At 38.4% G+C, this 16,866-nt stretch overlaps 3 protein-coding genes across 6 annotated transcripts in view; 2 read left to right on the plus strand and 1 right to left on the minus strand.

Annotated features, from left to right (window-relative positions):
- Nucleotides 1–6,125, plus strand: part of fam114a1 (family with sequence similarity 114 member A1) — a 13,353-nt gene extending 7,228 nt beyond the window's left edge. For all 3 annotated transcript variants that reach the window (XM_051386206.1, XM_051386207.1, XM_051386208.1), the window contains exons 8-13: nt 646–731; nt 1,790–2,023; nt 2,222–2,361; nt 2,577–2,649; nt 3,258–3,311; nt 3,974–6,125. In XM_051386206.1, coding sequence (XP_051242166.1) covers nt 646–731; nt 1,790–2,023; nt 2,222–2,361; nt 2,577–2,649; nt 3,258–3,311; nt 3,974–4,099 — 713 coding nt within the window. In that variant the 3' untranslated portion in view covers nt 4,100–6,125. The remainder of the gene's footprint in view (nt 1–645; nt 732–1,789; nt 2,024–2,221; nt 2,362–2,576; nt 2,650–3,257; nt 3,312–3,973) is intronic.
- Nucleotides 6,126–11,155, minus strand: LOC127355400 (uncharacterized). Its single transcript, XM_051386212.1, has 10 exons — nt 11,006–11,155; nt 10,102–10,377; nt 9,163–9,471; nt 8,124–8,228; nt 7,973–8,026; nt 7,503–7,538; nt 7,366–7,401; nt 7,240–7,272; nt 7,009–7,056; nt 6,126–6,303 (listed from the first exon to the last, which is right to left on the minus strand). The coding sequence occupies exons 1-10, from the start codon at nt 11,091–11,093 to the stop codon at nt 6,263–6,265; spliced, it is 1,026 nt and encodes a 341-aa protein (XP_051242172.1). The 5' UTR covers nt 11,094–11,155; the 3' UTR covers nt 6,126–6,262.
- Nucleotide 11,156: 1 nt separating this feature from the next.
- The window catches only part of klhl5 (kelch-like family member 5), a 50,423-nt gene continuing 44,713 nt past the window's right edge, over nt 11,157–16,866 (plus strand). The window contains exons 1-2 of one of the 2 annotated variants that reach the window (XM_051386203.1): nt 11,157–11,420; nt 14,270–14,325. In XM_051386203.1, the coding sequence (XP_051242163.1) occupies nt 11,157–11,420; nt 14,270–14,325 (320 nt within the window). The remainder of the gene's footprint in view (nt 11,421–14,269; nt 14,326–16,866) is intronic. The other variant, XM_051386205.1, reaches the window with a different exon arrangement.

Raw genomic sequence — 16,866 nt, forward strand, 5'->3', positions numbered from 1 at the left:
GGAGGCGTTTTGTTTCTTATCTCCTGTCGTTGTCTCTTGCTTACGAAGTGGAAAATGTTCTACCAAAGTGAAATCCAGTGCCGAGGGGACGCCACGTGATGCCAGGTTTTCTGGTTTTCTTGTCACTTTACATTTTAAAAGCTATATGTAAAGTTATACTGTGCGACAGATGCCCTGAGGCGATGTCACAGCAGTGCAGAGTTCAAAGCAGACTGGTGTCCCTTTTACCTCGAGGGTTTAAATATGGTGGCTGATCCAGTGTTGGTGTTCGGGGCCACTGACACATTCACATCACATCACAGACTCAAAACAAAACCAACAGAAACTATCTGTCAGATCAAGACATTACATCTGCATGTGTGCCGTGCACATTGAGCTCTAATTCTAATTTATATACAGGCGTTTGAATTAATTTGGCACGAAAACAAGAATCCGAAGTGCACCAAGTCTCTGTTGTGCTGTTAGCTGAAGGCAAACAAGAAAATTATCATTATGATCTCAGCATGGGGGAAATCAAACAATTGCACGTGCTACAAATCTGCTCTAATTTCACAGTTTATTGCATCTATTCCTTTAACTGTGTAGATTAGAGTATACTAACATGTGGTATACGTGTGTGTGTGTGTGTGTGTGTGTTTCTGCCAGCGGCTGATGGCGAGGAGTTTGTGAGCGTTCTCACTGAGCTATTGTTTGAGCTTCATGTTGCTGCCACGCCAGACAAACTCAACAAGGTGAGTCACATTCACACATTCACACATTCATTGATTCATAATTAATTTCCTAATACCAGTGGTTTTAGGAAATTTGAGGTATTTGTACTTAAAGTCTTTTTGTGCCACTTTGTAATAATAATAATGTGATTATCTTTATTTATATAGCATTTTTCTTAACAATCTTACAAAGAAATACTTTAACCTACAGTTATTTGACAGCTTTATTTTCTTTACAAATTAAGTAAATTTGTCAATTACACACTTGACAGAAAAGTAATTGGCAACTATTTTGATAATGTCAAAATATCATAATGTAATTTTTCATGCAAAACATTTTGTGCTTCCAGTTCCACATTTATGAGGATTTGCTGCTTTTCCTTTCAATTATTTTAATTTATTTATCATAATTTTGAGGTTTGGACAAAACAAGCATTGTAAAGGTCACTTTGGTTATTCTCCTGACTCCTTATACTACTGTTTCTCACCAGGGTTAGTTTTTCAAACATTTTCTGTAGCTATTGTTGTTTCCACATTTAAATAATAATACATTGCACTGTTAGTGCTACCAACTGTTGCATGAAACCAGTATTCTGGGAAATGTAGAAAATTAGTGCGTAGAAGTAAAGTCCAGTGAGAGAATGAAGGTACTCCCCCCCCCAAACAGTGAATTACAACCATTAATTATAAAATAACTCATCGATCATCACAGACAAACTTAGTAACAAACACAGAAAGCCTCTCAGAGTACATCAGTTTCCCTTAACCCTCAAAATAAACTTAATTCTTGCCTTAAATTGCAAAATGCCATCACCTTTTCCTCAGTTTTCTCCCTTTATTATTAGATACTTTGTCCTCACACACAGAGAGACACAACTCTTTTTTAACATCCACTGTCCCCTGCTGCATAAGTCATGTAAAAGTTATCGCCTTTGAAGTCCTTCTGCATATTCAAATTCATATATATATATATAGCACCCACATTAGCATATAACCGTGTATACGCATCTGATTAGCATACATCAGGATGGCGATCTCTCACCATGCAGAGCTGATGGGTGGTAATTATGCATCTCCAGGCTCGGATGAGGGCCCATGAATGGGTGAGCGAGGTGGAACAGCCTGTCACTACAGAGACGGTTGGCAGGGAAACGGAGGACCAGCCGGGAGGAGATGCCTCACCTGGAGAGAACGAGCAAGAGGAGAAGAAGAAAGACGGGGAGGAGAAGGGGGAGAGAAAGAGCGAGGGGGAGGAGATGAAGGAAGGAGAGGAAGAAAAAGAGGAGAAAGAGAAAGACCCCAAATCTGTAGAGGTGAAGTCGACTCAACAATGACAGTTTTTCTTTATTTTCTTTTTAATTTAATCTCCCCCTCCTTTGCTGTCACAGGCTGACTGTATTTAATAGTTAGTGTGTGTGTGTGTGTGTGTGTGTGTGTGTGTGTGTGTGTGTGTGTGTGTGTGTGTGTGTGTGTGTGTGTGTGTGTGTGTGTGTTCGTCTCCCTGTCTCCAGGTTGTCTACCTGTCATCAGTCGGCAGTCTGGCAGAAGTGACGGCTCGCAGTATTGAGCAGCTCCACAAGGTGGCAGAGCTAATCCTCCACGGCCAGGAGCTGGAGAAACCAGCCAAAGACCAGGCACACATCCTCACCAGGTGGACATGAATCTGTTCTTATACAGGCACATTGTGGGGACTCGTCCCCCACAACTTAAATCATTACGTTTTACGGGGAAGACTTGTGGTTAGTGTTAGGATTAGGATTAGTGTAAGTCTCCAGGGAATGAATGTAAGTCAGTGTAATGTCCTCTAAAGTGATGAAAACACAAGTGAGAGGCTTTCTTGCTAAAAACCTACATTTTTTATTCCAGGTTGACATGCGCCATGTGTAAGGAGGTGGAGTGTTTGGCCAAGAAGTTCTCTGATACACTGCTTCTTGTTGGGGTAGGTGAGAAGGATTGTGTGTGTGTGTGTGTGTGTGTGTGTGTGTGTGTGTGTGTGTGTGTGTGTGTGTGTGTGTGTGTGTGTGTGTGTGTGTGTGTGTCTGTATGAATAGTAGGGGTGTTAAAGGAGAAGGCTGGTGTTTACATTTACATACAATCCCAAAAATACAAAACCAACATCCCTGTAGGTCTCAGCCTCAAGGCCACTGGGTCTTACTGAGCATGAAAAATGGCTTCTTTTTTTTTTTTTTTAAATAATATGTATATGTATGTATAATATGTCATGTTGTGTTTCACATTTCATCCTTTGTTACTTAAGTATCTTGTTGGCAAGTAGCAACAACAGCTTCTTCCCTTGCAATTAGGGGGAAATGTGTGGCTCGTTAATGTGTTTAGAGTAGTACGAGAATATAATTGAGGTCTCTGGCGCAGAGGATTAAAGCAGCTGTATATCACACTTTTTGTCGAGAATGAGAAAAAAATCTAAAATATCAACAGCAGTATCCTTTAATGTTTGTCTTTGTAGTTTTTTTGTCTTTTCCAACCTATATCTTACATCTTTGCTCACTGCTGCTTCCTGTCTCTCATCTCTGGCTTTCTGTCTCTCAGGGCCAGAGGAAAGCAGAGGAGTTGAATCCACTGGTAGATAGTGTGCTGCTAGAGGTGAGATGCACAGATATTTTCCTCTGATGATTTTGATCATTATCCAGTAACGATGAAGGACTTTAACGACGTAGCAGTCTCAGCCTGATAATGACTGATAAGAATGTGTTAATAATGACTCTGACGAATGTGATAAGTGATCATGTTTCACTTGATAATGAGAAACGAGGTGAGACGTGTAAACAGATGTTTGTAAATTAAGAAAAAAGCATTAAAAATTTATTCTTTTTATATAATATACATATATAATAATATATAGAATATACTTCAAATACATTTAATTCCAAGTGCAATCAACATGCTTTGTTTTTAGTATTTTGTACTAGTGAGCACTTTTTACTACTGTACTGTGTTTTTAATAATGCAGTGAGGTTTTTGTTTCTGTGCTTGTTATATATGTTACATGTTCTCATGCTGCTTATATGTTTTGGTGCGCTAAAGACCATTTTACACTTAGAATACATCTGTATTATATTATATTATTTTCACTCCCTCTGTGTGGAAAACTTCAAATAACTACACTCAACTGTACACTCATTTTTACCTTTCCCTTTTGGTATATTTTTAAATACACATCTGTAACCGATGATGATGATGATGATGATGATGATGATGATGATGACTATGACGATGACGATGATGTTTCTGTCTTCTGTCTGCAGGGCTCCAACAGTAACAACTACATCCAGAATGCATTTCAGCTGCTTCTGCCTGTCCTGCAGATCTCCCACATCCAGAGCCAGCACTGTCGGTCCACCACAGAACCAGACGCACAGACACAGCACTAACACTCACACTCACACACACTCACACACGCGCTACCTGCTCACCTGCTTGTCTTAATGTATCTATTGTTGTACAGTAAAGAGAATAGATTATTCCAGATGAAGTGCTTTAAATCTCCATTAAGTGCCATAGCAACAGGCAGAAGATGTTTTATATATACATAATATAATCTTAAAGATAACAATTTAACAAGTAGTTACACGTAGAAGTGACCCACATGTATGTATGTGTACGTGTGTCTCTTCCTCGTTGTATCTCTGATTGTTATTTTGACTCTATTTAGCAGTTGATTTTTTTGTGTTGAGGAACCAAATAACGTTCAGAGCTAATTCGAGCTCAGCTGTGACTGATTCTAACCAACCAAGATGTTTCTCTTTTGTCTCCAAAGGCTAAACCAAAAACAGAAAATTACTGATTGTGTTGAAGGGACTCTACGTTAATGTATGTTAAGTTTCTTTGCACTCCTTATGGTCCATTGTTATTTCAATAGAAAGAGCATTGGCTGACACTAGTGAAGTTGCTCTAATCTGGTTTGAGACAAAATGCCAGTATTAGTGATTATACACTATGCTTGTTTTTTTTATGTTAAATTATATGAAGAAACACTACCTTATATTTTACTCTTATGCAGTTTGATTTGAAAGAAAAATCTGATCTTCATACTTTAAATTAGGAAATATTTAGTTCTCCTTCTCCCTTCTCGTGTACATTGACAATGTAATGTAGGTGAATTCATCTCTAATTATCTTTTGTTGTGCTGCTACTAAATGAATCGCTTTCATGCAAGAGTTAGATAAGATCGATAACCGCTCTCATATCTGTATGATAAACAGAAACTTACACCCAGCAGCTGTTTATAGATTAACACAGAGACTAGAAACAGCTAGCCTGGTTCTGTACAAATATATTTTATTAGCACATTGTATCGTCGTCATAAACAATGTTACAGGGGGTAATGTGCAGGAAGTAGTACAGATTTAAACCTGCAGTAACTGAACTTTTGGCTACTTGGGTTCAGCAGAAAAAAGATGAATTTCATTATACAACTATGAGTTGTAAATTACAGTTAAATAACCTTGAATCCTTGATATGGTGAACAGTTAAACAATAAGCTGAAACTCAGTATAAAGCTCCATAAAGCAGAGGGGAGCTGCAGATACAGGTGGTAATTCTTTGTAGGTTCATCATTACGAGCGACCCCTTTCACATTGTGATTTGATACGTTATCATAAAAAATAAATATATTATAGCCACTTTAACAAACAAGATATACTGGTAATGTGTTGATTAGTGATGGTGGATGTTGATACCTCTGGAGAGAGTCAGGCTAACTGGCTGCTAGCTACATATTTACCATACAGATGTGAAATGGTATCGATCTGCTCATCTAACTATTGGCAAGAAAGGAAATGAGAGAATCTGAACACCTTGATGAAGACATGAGATATGTGGGTGTTTTTGTATTCCAACTTTCCCTGAATAAAAGTTTTTAATGCTGACAGGATTTAGATTCAGATACTTCTTGCCCCCCGGAGGTCTATATCTCATCTCCCATTTTCCTTTTTTCCCTTTTTCTTCAACCACCTGTGGAGTTTCAGCAGCAGTCCAACGATGCTGCAGTGCATATGTTTTTTAATATCCAGTGTTAAATTGGCTCTAAGCTTCCAGCCCCCAGATACATTGATCTCTGAAGAGATAAAGTACTTGCTTCCCCTTCTTTACTTTACTTTACTTCCTTTTGGAGATAAACTGACAGTGGCAAGAAAGATATTAAGCAAAGAAAATATATTTCTGTCCTGTTGTAATTGTTTTGGCTCCTTTCAGCTAGAGCCAGATGAGGTAAGGCTGTTTACCAGCTGTGGTCTTCACCCTACAAATGATTTGTAATGCTGAATGAAAAATGTTTGAGAGCCAAGTCATTTATTGTTAGGTTTGGACAGGTTACTAATGTAATAAGATTCCCTTCTAATAAAGTGCCCTAAGACTGTTTGAGGATGACATGTTGAAAATAAAAATATTTTAACCATCTTCATGTGCCTCAGATGTTTTTATTTTCCCCTTAAAGGCAGCTGGTAATTGAAGCAGTCATTTTTAATTTCCTCCAGTGCACTTTAAGTCCATTTCTGTGCTCCTCTGGCTGCTCCTCTGTCACCAGGCCTGCTCCTCTATGAGGGAGGAGGTGGAGGGATGCGATGATGCAGATTTGCTAAATATAGACCAGATAAAAAAATATAATAAACAGACTGGAGTTATATTGCAGTGAAAAGAGTCAGTGTTGGGTTAACTCAGCATGAGGTACATTTGATTTCCTGTTGCAGTGCATTTCATTCAGGCTTCAACCGTGCTGATGATCTTATAAACACTTAATATGAAGTACAAATTATAGTAAAACATAAACCAGGTAGAGTATCAGGTAAAAGTAAGGATGGAGGTACTGTTTAGTAAAATATCAGTGGTTGAAAGTACTCAGTTTAACTACTGGCTATTATCAATACAAAATACTATCAACAAATACATTCTGATGCATATATATATATATATATACATATTTTCCACCCATCCATCAGATGTCTGATGACTTTCCCTCCTTTTCCCAATCACCTGACTGCTCCACCCATTTACACACCTGTTCCCTCAGCTGTTCTGCAGTCACCTGACCGTCCTCACCTGCATCTCATTCCTTCATTAGCCCGTTACATATTTAACCAGCCCTTTCCCTTTACCCCCTGCCAGGTGTCATTACATGCACAAAATATTCCGGTTATGCCTTTATTCCGAAAAAAGACAATATTCCTACTAGCTGTTTATATGGCAATTGAAAGTTAATATTCCACTAATATTCCTGTTTGCATTACAGAGGAATTTTCCTCCTTTTCTATATCTTTCCCTCTTTTTCAAACTACGAGTTTACCTGTATAACAGTGGTCGACATTTCCATCCATCAGAGTTTCTATGTCATCTGAAAAATGTTTGAAGACCATTAATACACAAAGTGAAAGAATTATTTGAGCATGTGATCCGATTAATTTAGTGTGTGTGTGTGTGTGTGTGTGTGTGTGTGTGTGTGTGTGTGTGTGTGTGTGTGTGTGTGTGTGTGTGTGTGTGTGTGTGTGTGTGTGTGTGTGTGTGTGTGTGCCATTACCTTGACTGTCAACTTCTTGAATGGGAGACAGAGCTGTCCATTAAAAAAAAAGTTGTCAAAGATCTCAAACAACAGATTAATCATATGATTTTCATTCACACCGTGTGTATGCATTTAGGGACTGACCTGACCAAAACCGGGACCCATTGGAGTGAAGGCTCCCTATAAAAGGTAATTAGAATATACATTTTACAATCATATCAAAATAAGACCTTTTGTAGAGTTTATGTAGTATTATTGTGTTATTTATCAAAGTCAGTTACCTCTGTGAGTGATTTCTGCGTTCTGCTTCTCACCATCTAGTTCAAAGATCATGAGAAACATTTAGTATTACTCATTTTATAACGAGTCCCTCCCCTGAAAAATTAAGTCTGTATGGTTTCCTCATATCTTTGGAGAAAACATAATAATTCTGAAAAATGACTGACTCACATGGGCACTTTTCACAGAAGGTAATGACACATAATTATCTTTCGTGTTCTTTTCTCACTATTACGATGAAAAGTGGGCTGAGCTGAAGATGCTCTGATACAGTCAGCATCAGACACTTTAAGCTAAAGTCATCGGAACTGTGCTATAGATCGCATGCATGCAAAAACAAAAAGAAAGAAGTTTGTTTTTTCTGCAGAGGCAAAAGTGAACAGCCATTAGGGGAAACAAAGAAAATGTGAAGTAGAGTAGAAAGTTGTTCTTGAAAAAATTTAAAATTCAGAGGGCACAAATTGTAATTTACCGTTTAACAGCTGACCAGTGAATCTGTAACCAACAGGCTGCACCTTGGGCTTTTCTGACAAAAATAAGAGACATTTTCAGGTCAGCTTCAAAAGATCAAGCTCAGCGTGTGTGTTTGTGTGTGTGTGTGTGTGTGTGTGTGTGTGTCTTACTGCATCTCCCCCTGTAGATTTCTCTGAACACAGCTGTGACAATAGTCAGCAGCACCACACACAGCAGAGCCAGCCAGAGCACCCTGAACACACACCGCCACTCATCTGGAGGATAAAGGCGGGTTCAAGCAGAGAGAAAAGGTCTGCAGCAATTATTATTTTCATTAAACAATACATTTGTGAGTCTATACAATGCCAAAAAAAGCACAAAAGATGTCACAATTATGAGAAGAATTCTTGTTTTGAATTGTTTGTTTTGTCAGGTATTTGGTATTATTGTTGATTGTTCAGTCGTCTTATCAGTTAATTAATCAACTAAATGTTTCAGCTAAAAAAAAAAAACCTTTAAAGTCTTCTCATCGTAAGAGGTGCACATAATGACTAAATTCTTATCTAAAAAGAGATACAGTGACGCGGGTGTAATTGGTGAGCAGGAAAGAGAAGAAAATAAACTGAAGAAATAAATCCAACCAGAGAAAAGAAACACCAGAGGCAGAAATGACACAAAAGAGAAATAATAGCAGGAGTCAAAAGATAAACCCACAAATATGACCAGGAAAAAGAAACAGAAAGGGAGGGTATGGAAAAGCTTGGTGGAAATTGGAATGAAAAATTAAAGTGAGATGGATATCCAGCTTTCAACGCACACTGGAAAATATGACTTGAGTCGAAGCTGTAAGCTTGGGGGAGTGTTGGAGAGCTGAATAGCAGTAAAGGACGCCAAAATCAATGCAGCCTTGGAGATACAGTAGATTAAGACGAACTGTAACTTTCGGATCTCGGATCACACAGCACAGACAGAGGAAGGGACACAAAGTCACAGAGCTGAGTCACATGAAGAAGAACTGAGGGAAATTTGTTCTATTGAAAAAAATGGCTCCACTGTGGACTGAGATTGAATCAATTTCAGCTCAAATGAAAACTGATTGGCCAACTTCTTGGTCTCTTATTGTCTCCTCTCCTCCCCAATCTTGAAGTGAAGCCACACTGACCACTCAGGGAACAAAAGAAAGCACTGCTCTCTCATCCCGGCACCAACCTTTCGCTGTCCGTTTCCATGGCAGCTTTTCCTTTGCTGTTGCAGTCCAAACTGTTTGATTGGAGAGCCAAAGGAGACATCGGCTTTGATTGGCTGATTCTGGGGTGGGCGGGACAGGGAGACAGCAGTAAAATGCCTTCCCCTGTCCTTCATCACCCTTCTTCTTCTTCTCCTCCTCCTCTTCCTCGTCCTCCTCAGGTGGGTGGAGGTACAAGGAGCTGTGATCACTGCAGCCGTACAAGGTGAGATTCGAGGTTTCTGTATCTCTGAGTTGAAGCTCCACTGACACCTCGAAATGTACCTTTAAAGCTGTAGATAGATAGATAGATAGATAGATAGATAGATAGATAGATAGATAGATAGATAGATAGATAGATAGATAGATAGATAGATTAAAAAACTGACATAATTACAAGCTGCAGTCTGCGCTCAAAAGTCCACTTGCTGGCTACATTTGCTAATTAGCACTAGGGATGGGTTTCTGTAACATTTTATCAATTAAAATTAAAATCCACTTCAACTCAAATATCTTTTGTTAGCTAAGAAAGCAGAAAACAGTTTTTTAGTGGCAGCCTAATCAGTGTTCACAACCTAAAACATTAACATTGAAGTAAGCAGCATAATACAGGCTATTAAATGTCCATTAAATGACACATTATATTAACAGCTGTTGCCTCCTATACTTCAAATAAGGAAGGTCCTGATTCAGTAGGTCAGATTAAGATTTTGATGATATGAATCAAAGTTTAACTTGGAGATTCTTAAAAATGATATGAGGCGAAAACCAGAAATATCAACCTCAAGAACAGTCAGGGGGATTACCGAGGTCATTAGGATTCATCCTCTGTGAATTTCATTATAATCCATCCAATACATATTTCAGTCTGGACTTTCATGGGTAAAAACAACAAAAGCTTATCTTTGAAAATTGTTCAATACCTGAAGATGAGATGTTTCTGTGTAATTCTTCCATGTCCATATCTGTTTCACAGATGAACCACTTCCTTTCTGGGTCTGATGCAGGATTTGTCATGTTGCTTTGACCCTGTTGTGTGCAGGTCTTCTCCCACTTATCAAGTTCTGGAGTCTGTAAAGGGTCACACATATCCTTTCTCCTAATTTCAGCATCCACAGTCTTCCCATTTCCCCCCGTCTTCACCTGATTCCCTCGCTCACAGGGTCGGTAGGGCAGACAGAGGAAGTTAACTTTTGATGCTGAAAGGAGAAAGAGAATGAACAACAGAAAATACAGAAGGATTTCTCAGCAGAAAAAAGGCAAAAAAAAGTCAGAAATCAGAGGAAGATCTCAAAATGTGAGCAGTTGCCTCCAGTTTATATCTGATAGACACAGACAGACACAGACAGACACAGACAAAGAGCAAAACTATTGATGGTGAACATGTGCACATAGTACAACGGCAAGTTGCTCTCAAAAAGAGAAGTTTTTCAAGGCAATACGGAAACGTTTTGAAAGCAGCTGTCAGTCAGCGTTGTATGCAGCTATATTTGGGAGTGACTTTTAGCTCAAGGCAGAGAGAGAAAGGTTGAATTAGAGAGTCTACATGAAGAGGAAGAAACAGGACAAAGTGACTCAACAACATAAAGTTGGCTTCTTTTAAAGGGTGACGTTTGATATAAAGTCTGAACATAACTTATAGCAAAACGGAGCCAAAGCACAGCCACGGTTCTTCCATTTTAAAGCAGGAAAATGTTGTTAACTGACGCCCGTCGTCTGTCTCTCTCACTCACACAGACACACACACACACACACACACACACACACACACACACACACACACACACACACACACACAATTCATCCACAGCTGCCTGGATGACCTACCTTCATACAATCTGAAGAATTCTGGGAGGCAGATGATAAAGGCGAGGATCACGAGGATGAGAAGTTTAGTCACTGCTGTTCTTGTCATGGTTGCACCATAAGATCACACACACACACACACACACACACACTTCTTCATGCTGCTACAGGCATGACCTGTGGCTCGTGGTATACCCGCTTCCTTTTCTTGAAACAAACACATTCATTCACACCCTGTCTCTGCCCATCGGAGTGTCCGTTTGAGTCCAGTTGTCCTCATAATATTTCTCAAAGAGTCTTGGAGAGGCAGGCGACAACGGAACATGACACATGTGCACAAAACGAAGCAACTTCCTATTACACTTCCTGTAATTTCCTCAAAACGAGTGAGAAATGGAGAGTTGCAGACACAGCAGAGAGATTCTCTCAGCAGAATGTAAGTAGAAATGTTTTGTTTCTGTCTGGGTGTGGAGCTGCGTGGGAGATAGTGTTATGGTGCCTCTCTGAAGAAGAGATAAATAGACTTTATTAGACTTTATTAGTGTGAACAGCAATACAAAGACAGATGATCTGTCATGTATTGTTTACTGTATGTGTGCTGTGTGTTTGTAAAGAGAGATCAGCCTGTGGTTTTAATCTATTTGTAAAAACAAAGAGATGTTTCTTTGTTACCTCTACGAGATAAAAAAAGAAGGAAACCAGGATTATCGTTGCTAGGTTGTACTTAATGTTTTAGTTGCTCAATGAGGAGAGAAACTCCCCTCAGACCTCTCCATTTCCACTATTCCTTCTCTCATTATGTGTTTTTTTCTTATAGTTATGAGAAAACTTTAAATAATTGAGTCTGTATATAACAATGGTCTGATAATTATGACTTTGTATCTCAGACATGGTGATATGTTGTCTCAGAATGGTTTCTCATAAGACACAGAATAAATGTAATCATGAGATGATAACTCAGGTTTTTATGACTTTGTATCCCATAATTATGGGAAATAATTGTGAGATACCTTTCGTTTCTCATAATTATGCCTTAGTATTACATCATTTTAAGGCTATCACATCATTTTGAGATCATAATTTTGACTTTGTACCTCATAATTACAAAATACTATCTCATTTATCCTCAAAATTATAATCATAGATAAATAAGTCATAGGTATGAGATTGTTACTCATAATTATGACTTAGTATCAGATCATTATTATGTACAATCATTTTGTGGTCTCTCAGAATTATGAGAAATTAAATCATCAGATACTTTTATGGCACAATTATGACATGTCAGGTCATAATTATATGATAGTAGGTCATAATTACAAGAATCTTTCTCATAATTTTGTCAGGGACTTCTGTGGTGTAAATGGGCTTCCCCAGACCTCAGGCCAGCTGCCAGTCATTTAATGAATGTTACCACACAGTAGAGAGCTGATAAGTGTTTCTATTGCTGCTGTAGAGGAAATTACCTTTCTGTTTACCTATTTTATATTTCAGTCTATTCTGAAAAAAATGTTTTTCAGAATAAAAAAAATTATTTTTCCTTTCTACTGTTTGACTCGATCTCTGTTGGGTGTTTAGTGTAGCACAGATTTTACGGTTGGGTTCCTGAGAGCCACTTATCTTGGCAGACCTGGGATAGGAACACACACACACACACACACACACACACACACACCTATACACACAGGATCAGACAAACACACACATACTCAAACACACAAACAGTGATGAGCATGGCTGGCAGGTGGAGCCTTATCTGCACTCCACAGCGGCTCACCTCTCTCAGGGCTCAGTTGGCAGCTTAGAACCAGATGGAAGCAGCCAAAACTAAGGGAAAAAAATCACTTTCTGTCGTTTTATGTCCAATCAAAGCTGCTTGACACTTGAAGCATTTCCAAATATTTTGAGTTTATGGCTGAAATGTATTTACCACTAGTACCTGTGATTGTTGACAGATTGGTGGCATGTAAAATGGCACGTGTGTGTGTGTGTGTGTGTGTGTTCTGTTAGTGTCCACCCTGCTGAAGTTTCCTTGAGCAAGACACTACTGTTCCCCTAATGTAGCTCTGTGGAAGTTATTCTGTATTCTGATGCCACATTGAAGCAAAAGAACAGATTTCCTCTGCAAAGACCAAAAACAACATCAGTAATGTTTTTTTATATATTTGTAATTTCCAAATCATTTCTGAGATGTTTCCTGGGAAATCTTGGTAATTTGGTCATAACTACAGGGCGGAAAACAACTGGTACAACTGGTTCCAGTTAATTAGAGTCTTCATCAGCAGGATAGCTCATAACAATCATTCAACATACGTATATGGTGAATAAAGTTTCCAATCATTGGGTTTAAATGGAGCAGTTCTTTTAAGGACATTTCTCTTTTATGCATACGTTGTACCACATTACATAGTTTTTTTCTTGGAAGCTCCTTTGAAATTATTAAGGAATCATTTGGAAATTGCAGACCCGTAAAATTAAAAAGCTACCAAAGTCACATTGTTTAAAGATTTAGGAATTTTGCCTTGCAACATGGTTGGCTGTAAAAGTAAATTAATCACAACTGGACAGAATATTAATCTGCAACTATTTTGATCATTTTTAAAGCAAAATTGCAAAACATTATCTAATTAGCCCCTCTACTTTTATACTATATAACTGTACTTTAAATTGAAAAGTTTTAGGTTTTGGTCAAAAAAATAACCAATTTTAAGACTAGGAAATTGTGATGGGGATTTCTTCAACTATATTTTGACATTTCATACACTAAATGATTAAACGCTTCATTGAAAAGTAATCACCAGATTAATTAATAAGAAAATAATAGCTACTATTTTGGAGAAGTAACGACAGTTCAGCCATGAATGACAAGGGTCCAATCCACGAACACGGTGAAAAAGATGTGAAAACCAGTCGTTGTAGGTTGTTTCATGCAATCAAACTAGGGAGTGTCGGCTTTAGATCGCAGACCCTCGTTTCATAAAGGTTTTGTCATAAAGACGCCTCAGTCTCTCTCATGTTCTTAAAAGATTAATTTTACATTTTTAATCAAATGTTTGAATGTATGTTATGCCTGATGATGAAAACCTCAGGTTAAATATATTTTTAAAAAAGATACAAAAACTGAAGATTTATCCCTGTTTATGTATTTTATGTTCAGTATGTTATCTCAGACGGTACAAGTGGAGAGTTAGAAGATAACAGAAGGGGGTGAAACGCTGATCAAAACCGTTTTTTTTTGGCTGTAGTGTGAAGTGAAATCCAGTGTTCCACATTTTTTTTCCACAGCGGGAAACACCTCCAGGATCCTCGAATCTCCTTGAAACCTTGTTAGAAAACCACAGGTATGGACTTGCTCTTCTTTACTGTCGTTTGTGTGATTAGCAGACTGCTGTGTTCACTGACAAACCATGCATAAACAGGAAAATAAAACCTTCCACACTGTATGAGCCAAACTTTCAACCTGACAGTAAATCTAATAAATCATAACTGAGATTGATTGGGTGGAAGCTCCAGCAGATGGACTGGAGAGAGTTGGGCCCTCAGAGGGAAGCCGGGTGTTCAAACGCTCTGGGTTCAGGATGTTATACCACCGATTTTATTGCTTTTCCAGCAGGAGGGCCAAAGTGTGTCTGCTGGTCCATTCAGAGCAAGATATCTTGACAAGTAGGGGCCAGATTGCTATTAAATTCAGTCTGGATAATGACGTGCACAGGAAAGATTTTTATGACCCTCTGGCCTTCCATCTGGGTCAAAATGTCCACTTGAATAACATTTGAATTGATATTTTGACTTATTCGCTCTCTTGCAGAGAGTGAGGTGAGAATATTGATCCACTTTCGTGTCTGTATGCTAAATATGAAGCTGGAGACGATTAGTTTAAGGAACAGTCTTACACATGAAACTCCTGTAATGACCACAGATAGTTGTTTTTACACTTTAGTTTTTCTATGGATTAAACAAGCAAAATATAAACATGTTAATCTTTGGAAGGAGCCCATTTACTTGGGCATTTTTTGCTCTTTTATAAAAAAAACACAGTAAGAATATCATTATTTTGTTCATCCATCCAATACTTTTATGGGCTGTAATGGACTCTGCAGCCGCCAGAGATCATTGGCAGAATTTAAGACGTTTATTCTCCTTTATAGCAAATATTCAGGTTGGACTTGTGGCATATACATACCTTCATTCAATTCATCACCATTTTAATCATTTGATTCTGTCAAACAAGTGATTTATGCAGTCTGAAGCATTTGTCACATATAGCTAACAGTGCACATTTATCACTTTTAATGCTGCAGTCAGAAGCTCTAATGATGAACACAACGGTGCAGTACAAATGCTGACTGGGTAAGAAGTGTGTGTGTGTGTGTGTGTGTGTGTGTGTGTGTGTGTGTGTGTGTGTGTGTGTGTGTGTGTGTGTGTGTGTGTGTGTGTGTGTGTGTGTGTGTCTGTGTGAGTGAGAGAAAGAGACAGACGACGGGCGTCTTTATCAGCACTTAACTTTCCTTCAAGACCCTGTAATTTGCTGAATTTTATGAACATTAACACATACGTCCTGTCAGACACACTGACAGTCTGCAGTGTCACCTCGGACAGAAATCACTTGAGAGAGACTGAACAAGAGATATTTTTAGAGCTCTGCATTACTGCAGAATCTGATGTAGAGAGTTTAGAGATTGAATGTAACAGTATGATAAGATTAGGGGTTTAGGTACAAGAGAGGATATTTACATGCAGGTGCAGCATAGGTTATGGTTGTATTTCAGGCATTAGATGTTGTACATTTGATCTCTTTATGTCCTTGACGTGATGTCTGAATCTAATCCTTGGATTTTTTTTTTTTTACAGTGACTTTAAATTTTCTTTCATCTTTATTTTGCACCTTTTTTCATGTTTGTGTTGAGAAATTTAAAGAGGAAATGAGAGTTTGATATGTTTGTTATGACTGGTTTGTCTCTGGATTCATCAGAAAAGCAGTTGAATTGGTTTAAAGGTCAGCTTTTTTTTTTTTATGTAGTGCATCGAGTGACCAGTTACTGATGCCAAGATGCTCCACAAAAATAATTAGACGGTCTTTTTTGCCCACAGCTGTGAAACTTTTGAATGAGCAGTGATATTTGCTTATAGTTTAGATACAGGTTGTATTTTTGACATAATATTTAAGGTTTTATTTCACAGTTAATGCCTATTTTGTGGCTCCAATTTTAGCCTTGTCACTTATGGTTAGCCTTTTATGTAGTTATTTTTGGGGCCTTGGACAGCTCAAGATAGACTGGAAAGAGGGAGAGAGAGAGTTGGGGCGGATGACATGCAGCAAAAGGCCACAGGTCAGATTTAGATTCATGCAGCAAGGAGTCAGCCTTGGATGATGCACCAGGTGAGCTACCAGGGTGCCTGACATTTCATTTATTAATAAAATATATATCCAATATGTTGTTTTAAGTTTGTGGCTAAGTGCCTCCTGTGCTACACTAATGCCCTATTTGAATATGACAGTATGTCTTTAATATGTTGTCTGCTGTGACCGGTCGGACTTGTATCTGTTTGTTATTTGTCATTGTGCAAGGGCAAACAAATTTGTTTCCCCTCCAGGAAATGATAACATTATCTAATCCAAACTTGCTTCTCTCATGCTGTGTTTTAGATTTTGCATCAGTCATACAGCTGAATAAAATTCAACATGCTAATGAGACAAGAAAATACCGCCCGGATCCCCTTCTGCCTACATCTTCATATATTAACAGTGTCAAATGTTCTATGTTTGCCTCTCATCTAGGAGAAAGCAAACTGCCTTGCCACTGTCATGTTTTTAGCCAAGTATCATCTTGTGATAAGGTTGTGTATTAGGGTAAGATCGTAACACCTCTGTTCAAAGATGG

This window comes from Dicentrarchus labrax, unplaced genomic scaffold, assembly GCF_905237075.1.
Source record: "Dicentrarchus labrax unplaced genomic scaffold, dlabrax2021, whole genome shotgun sequence".
Lineage (NCBI taxonomy): Eukaryota > Metazoa > Chordata > Actinopteri > Moronidae > Dicentrarchus > Dicentrarchus labrax.

Bases quoted from the DNA above. Each gene is read 5' to 3' on its own strand.
- LOC127355400 (XM_051386212.1), bottom strand. From the start codon at position 11,093: ATGACAAGAACAGCAGTGACTAAACTTCTCATCCTCGTGATCCTCGCC. The intron at 9,472-10,101 runs GTATTGAACAAT...ATCTATCTACAG, and splicing joins CAGAAACATCTCATCTTCAG to CTTTAAAGGTACATTTCGAG. The intron at 7,402-7,502 runs GTAACTGACTTT...TACCTTTTATAG, and splicing joins CGCAGAAATCACTCACAGAG to GGAGCCTTCACTCCAATGGG.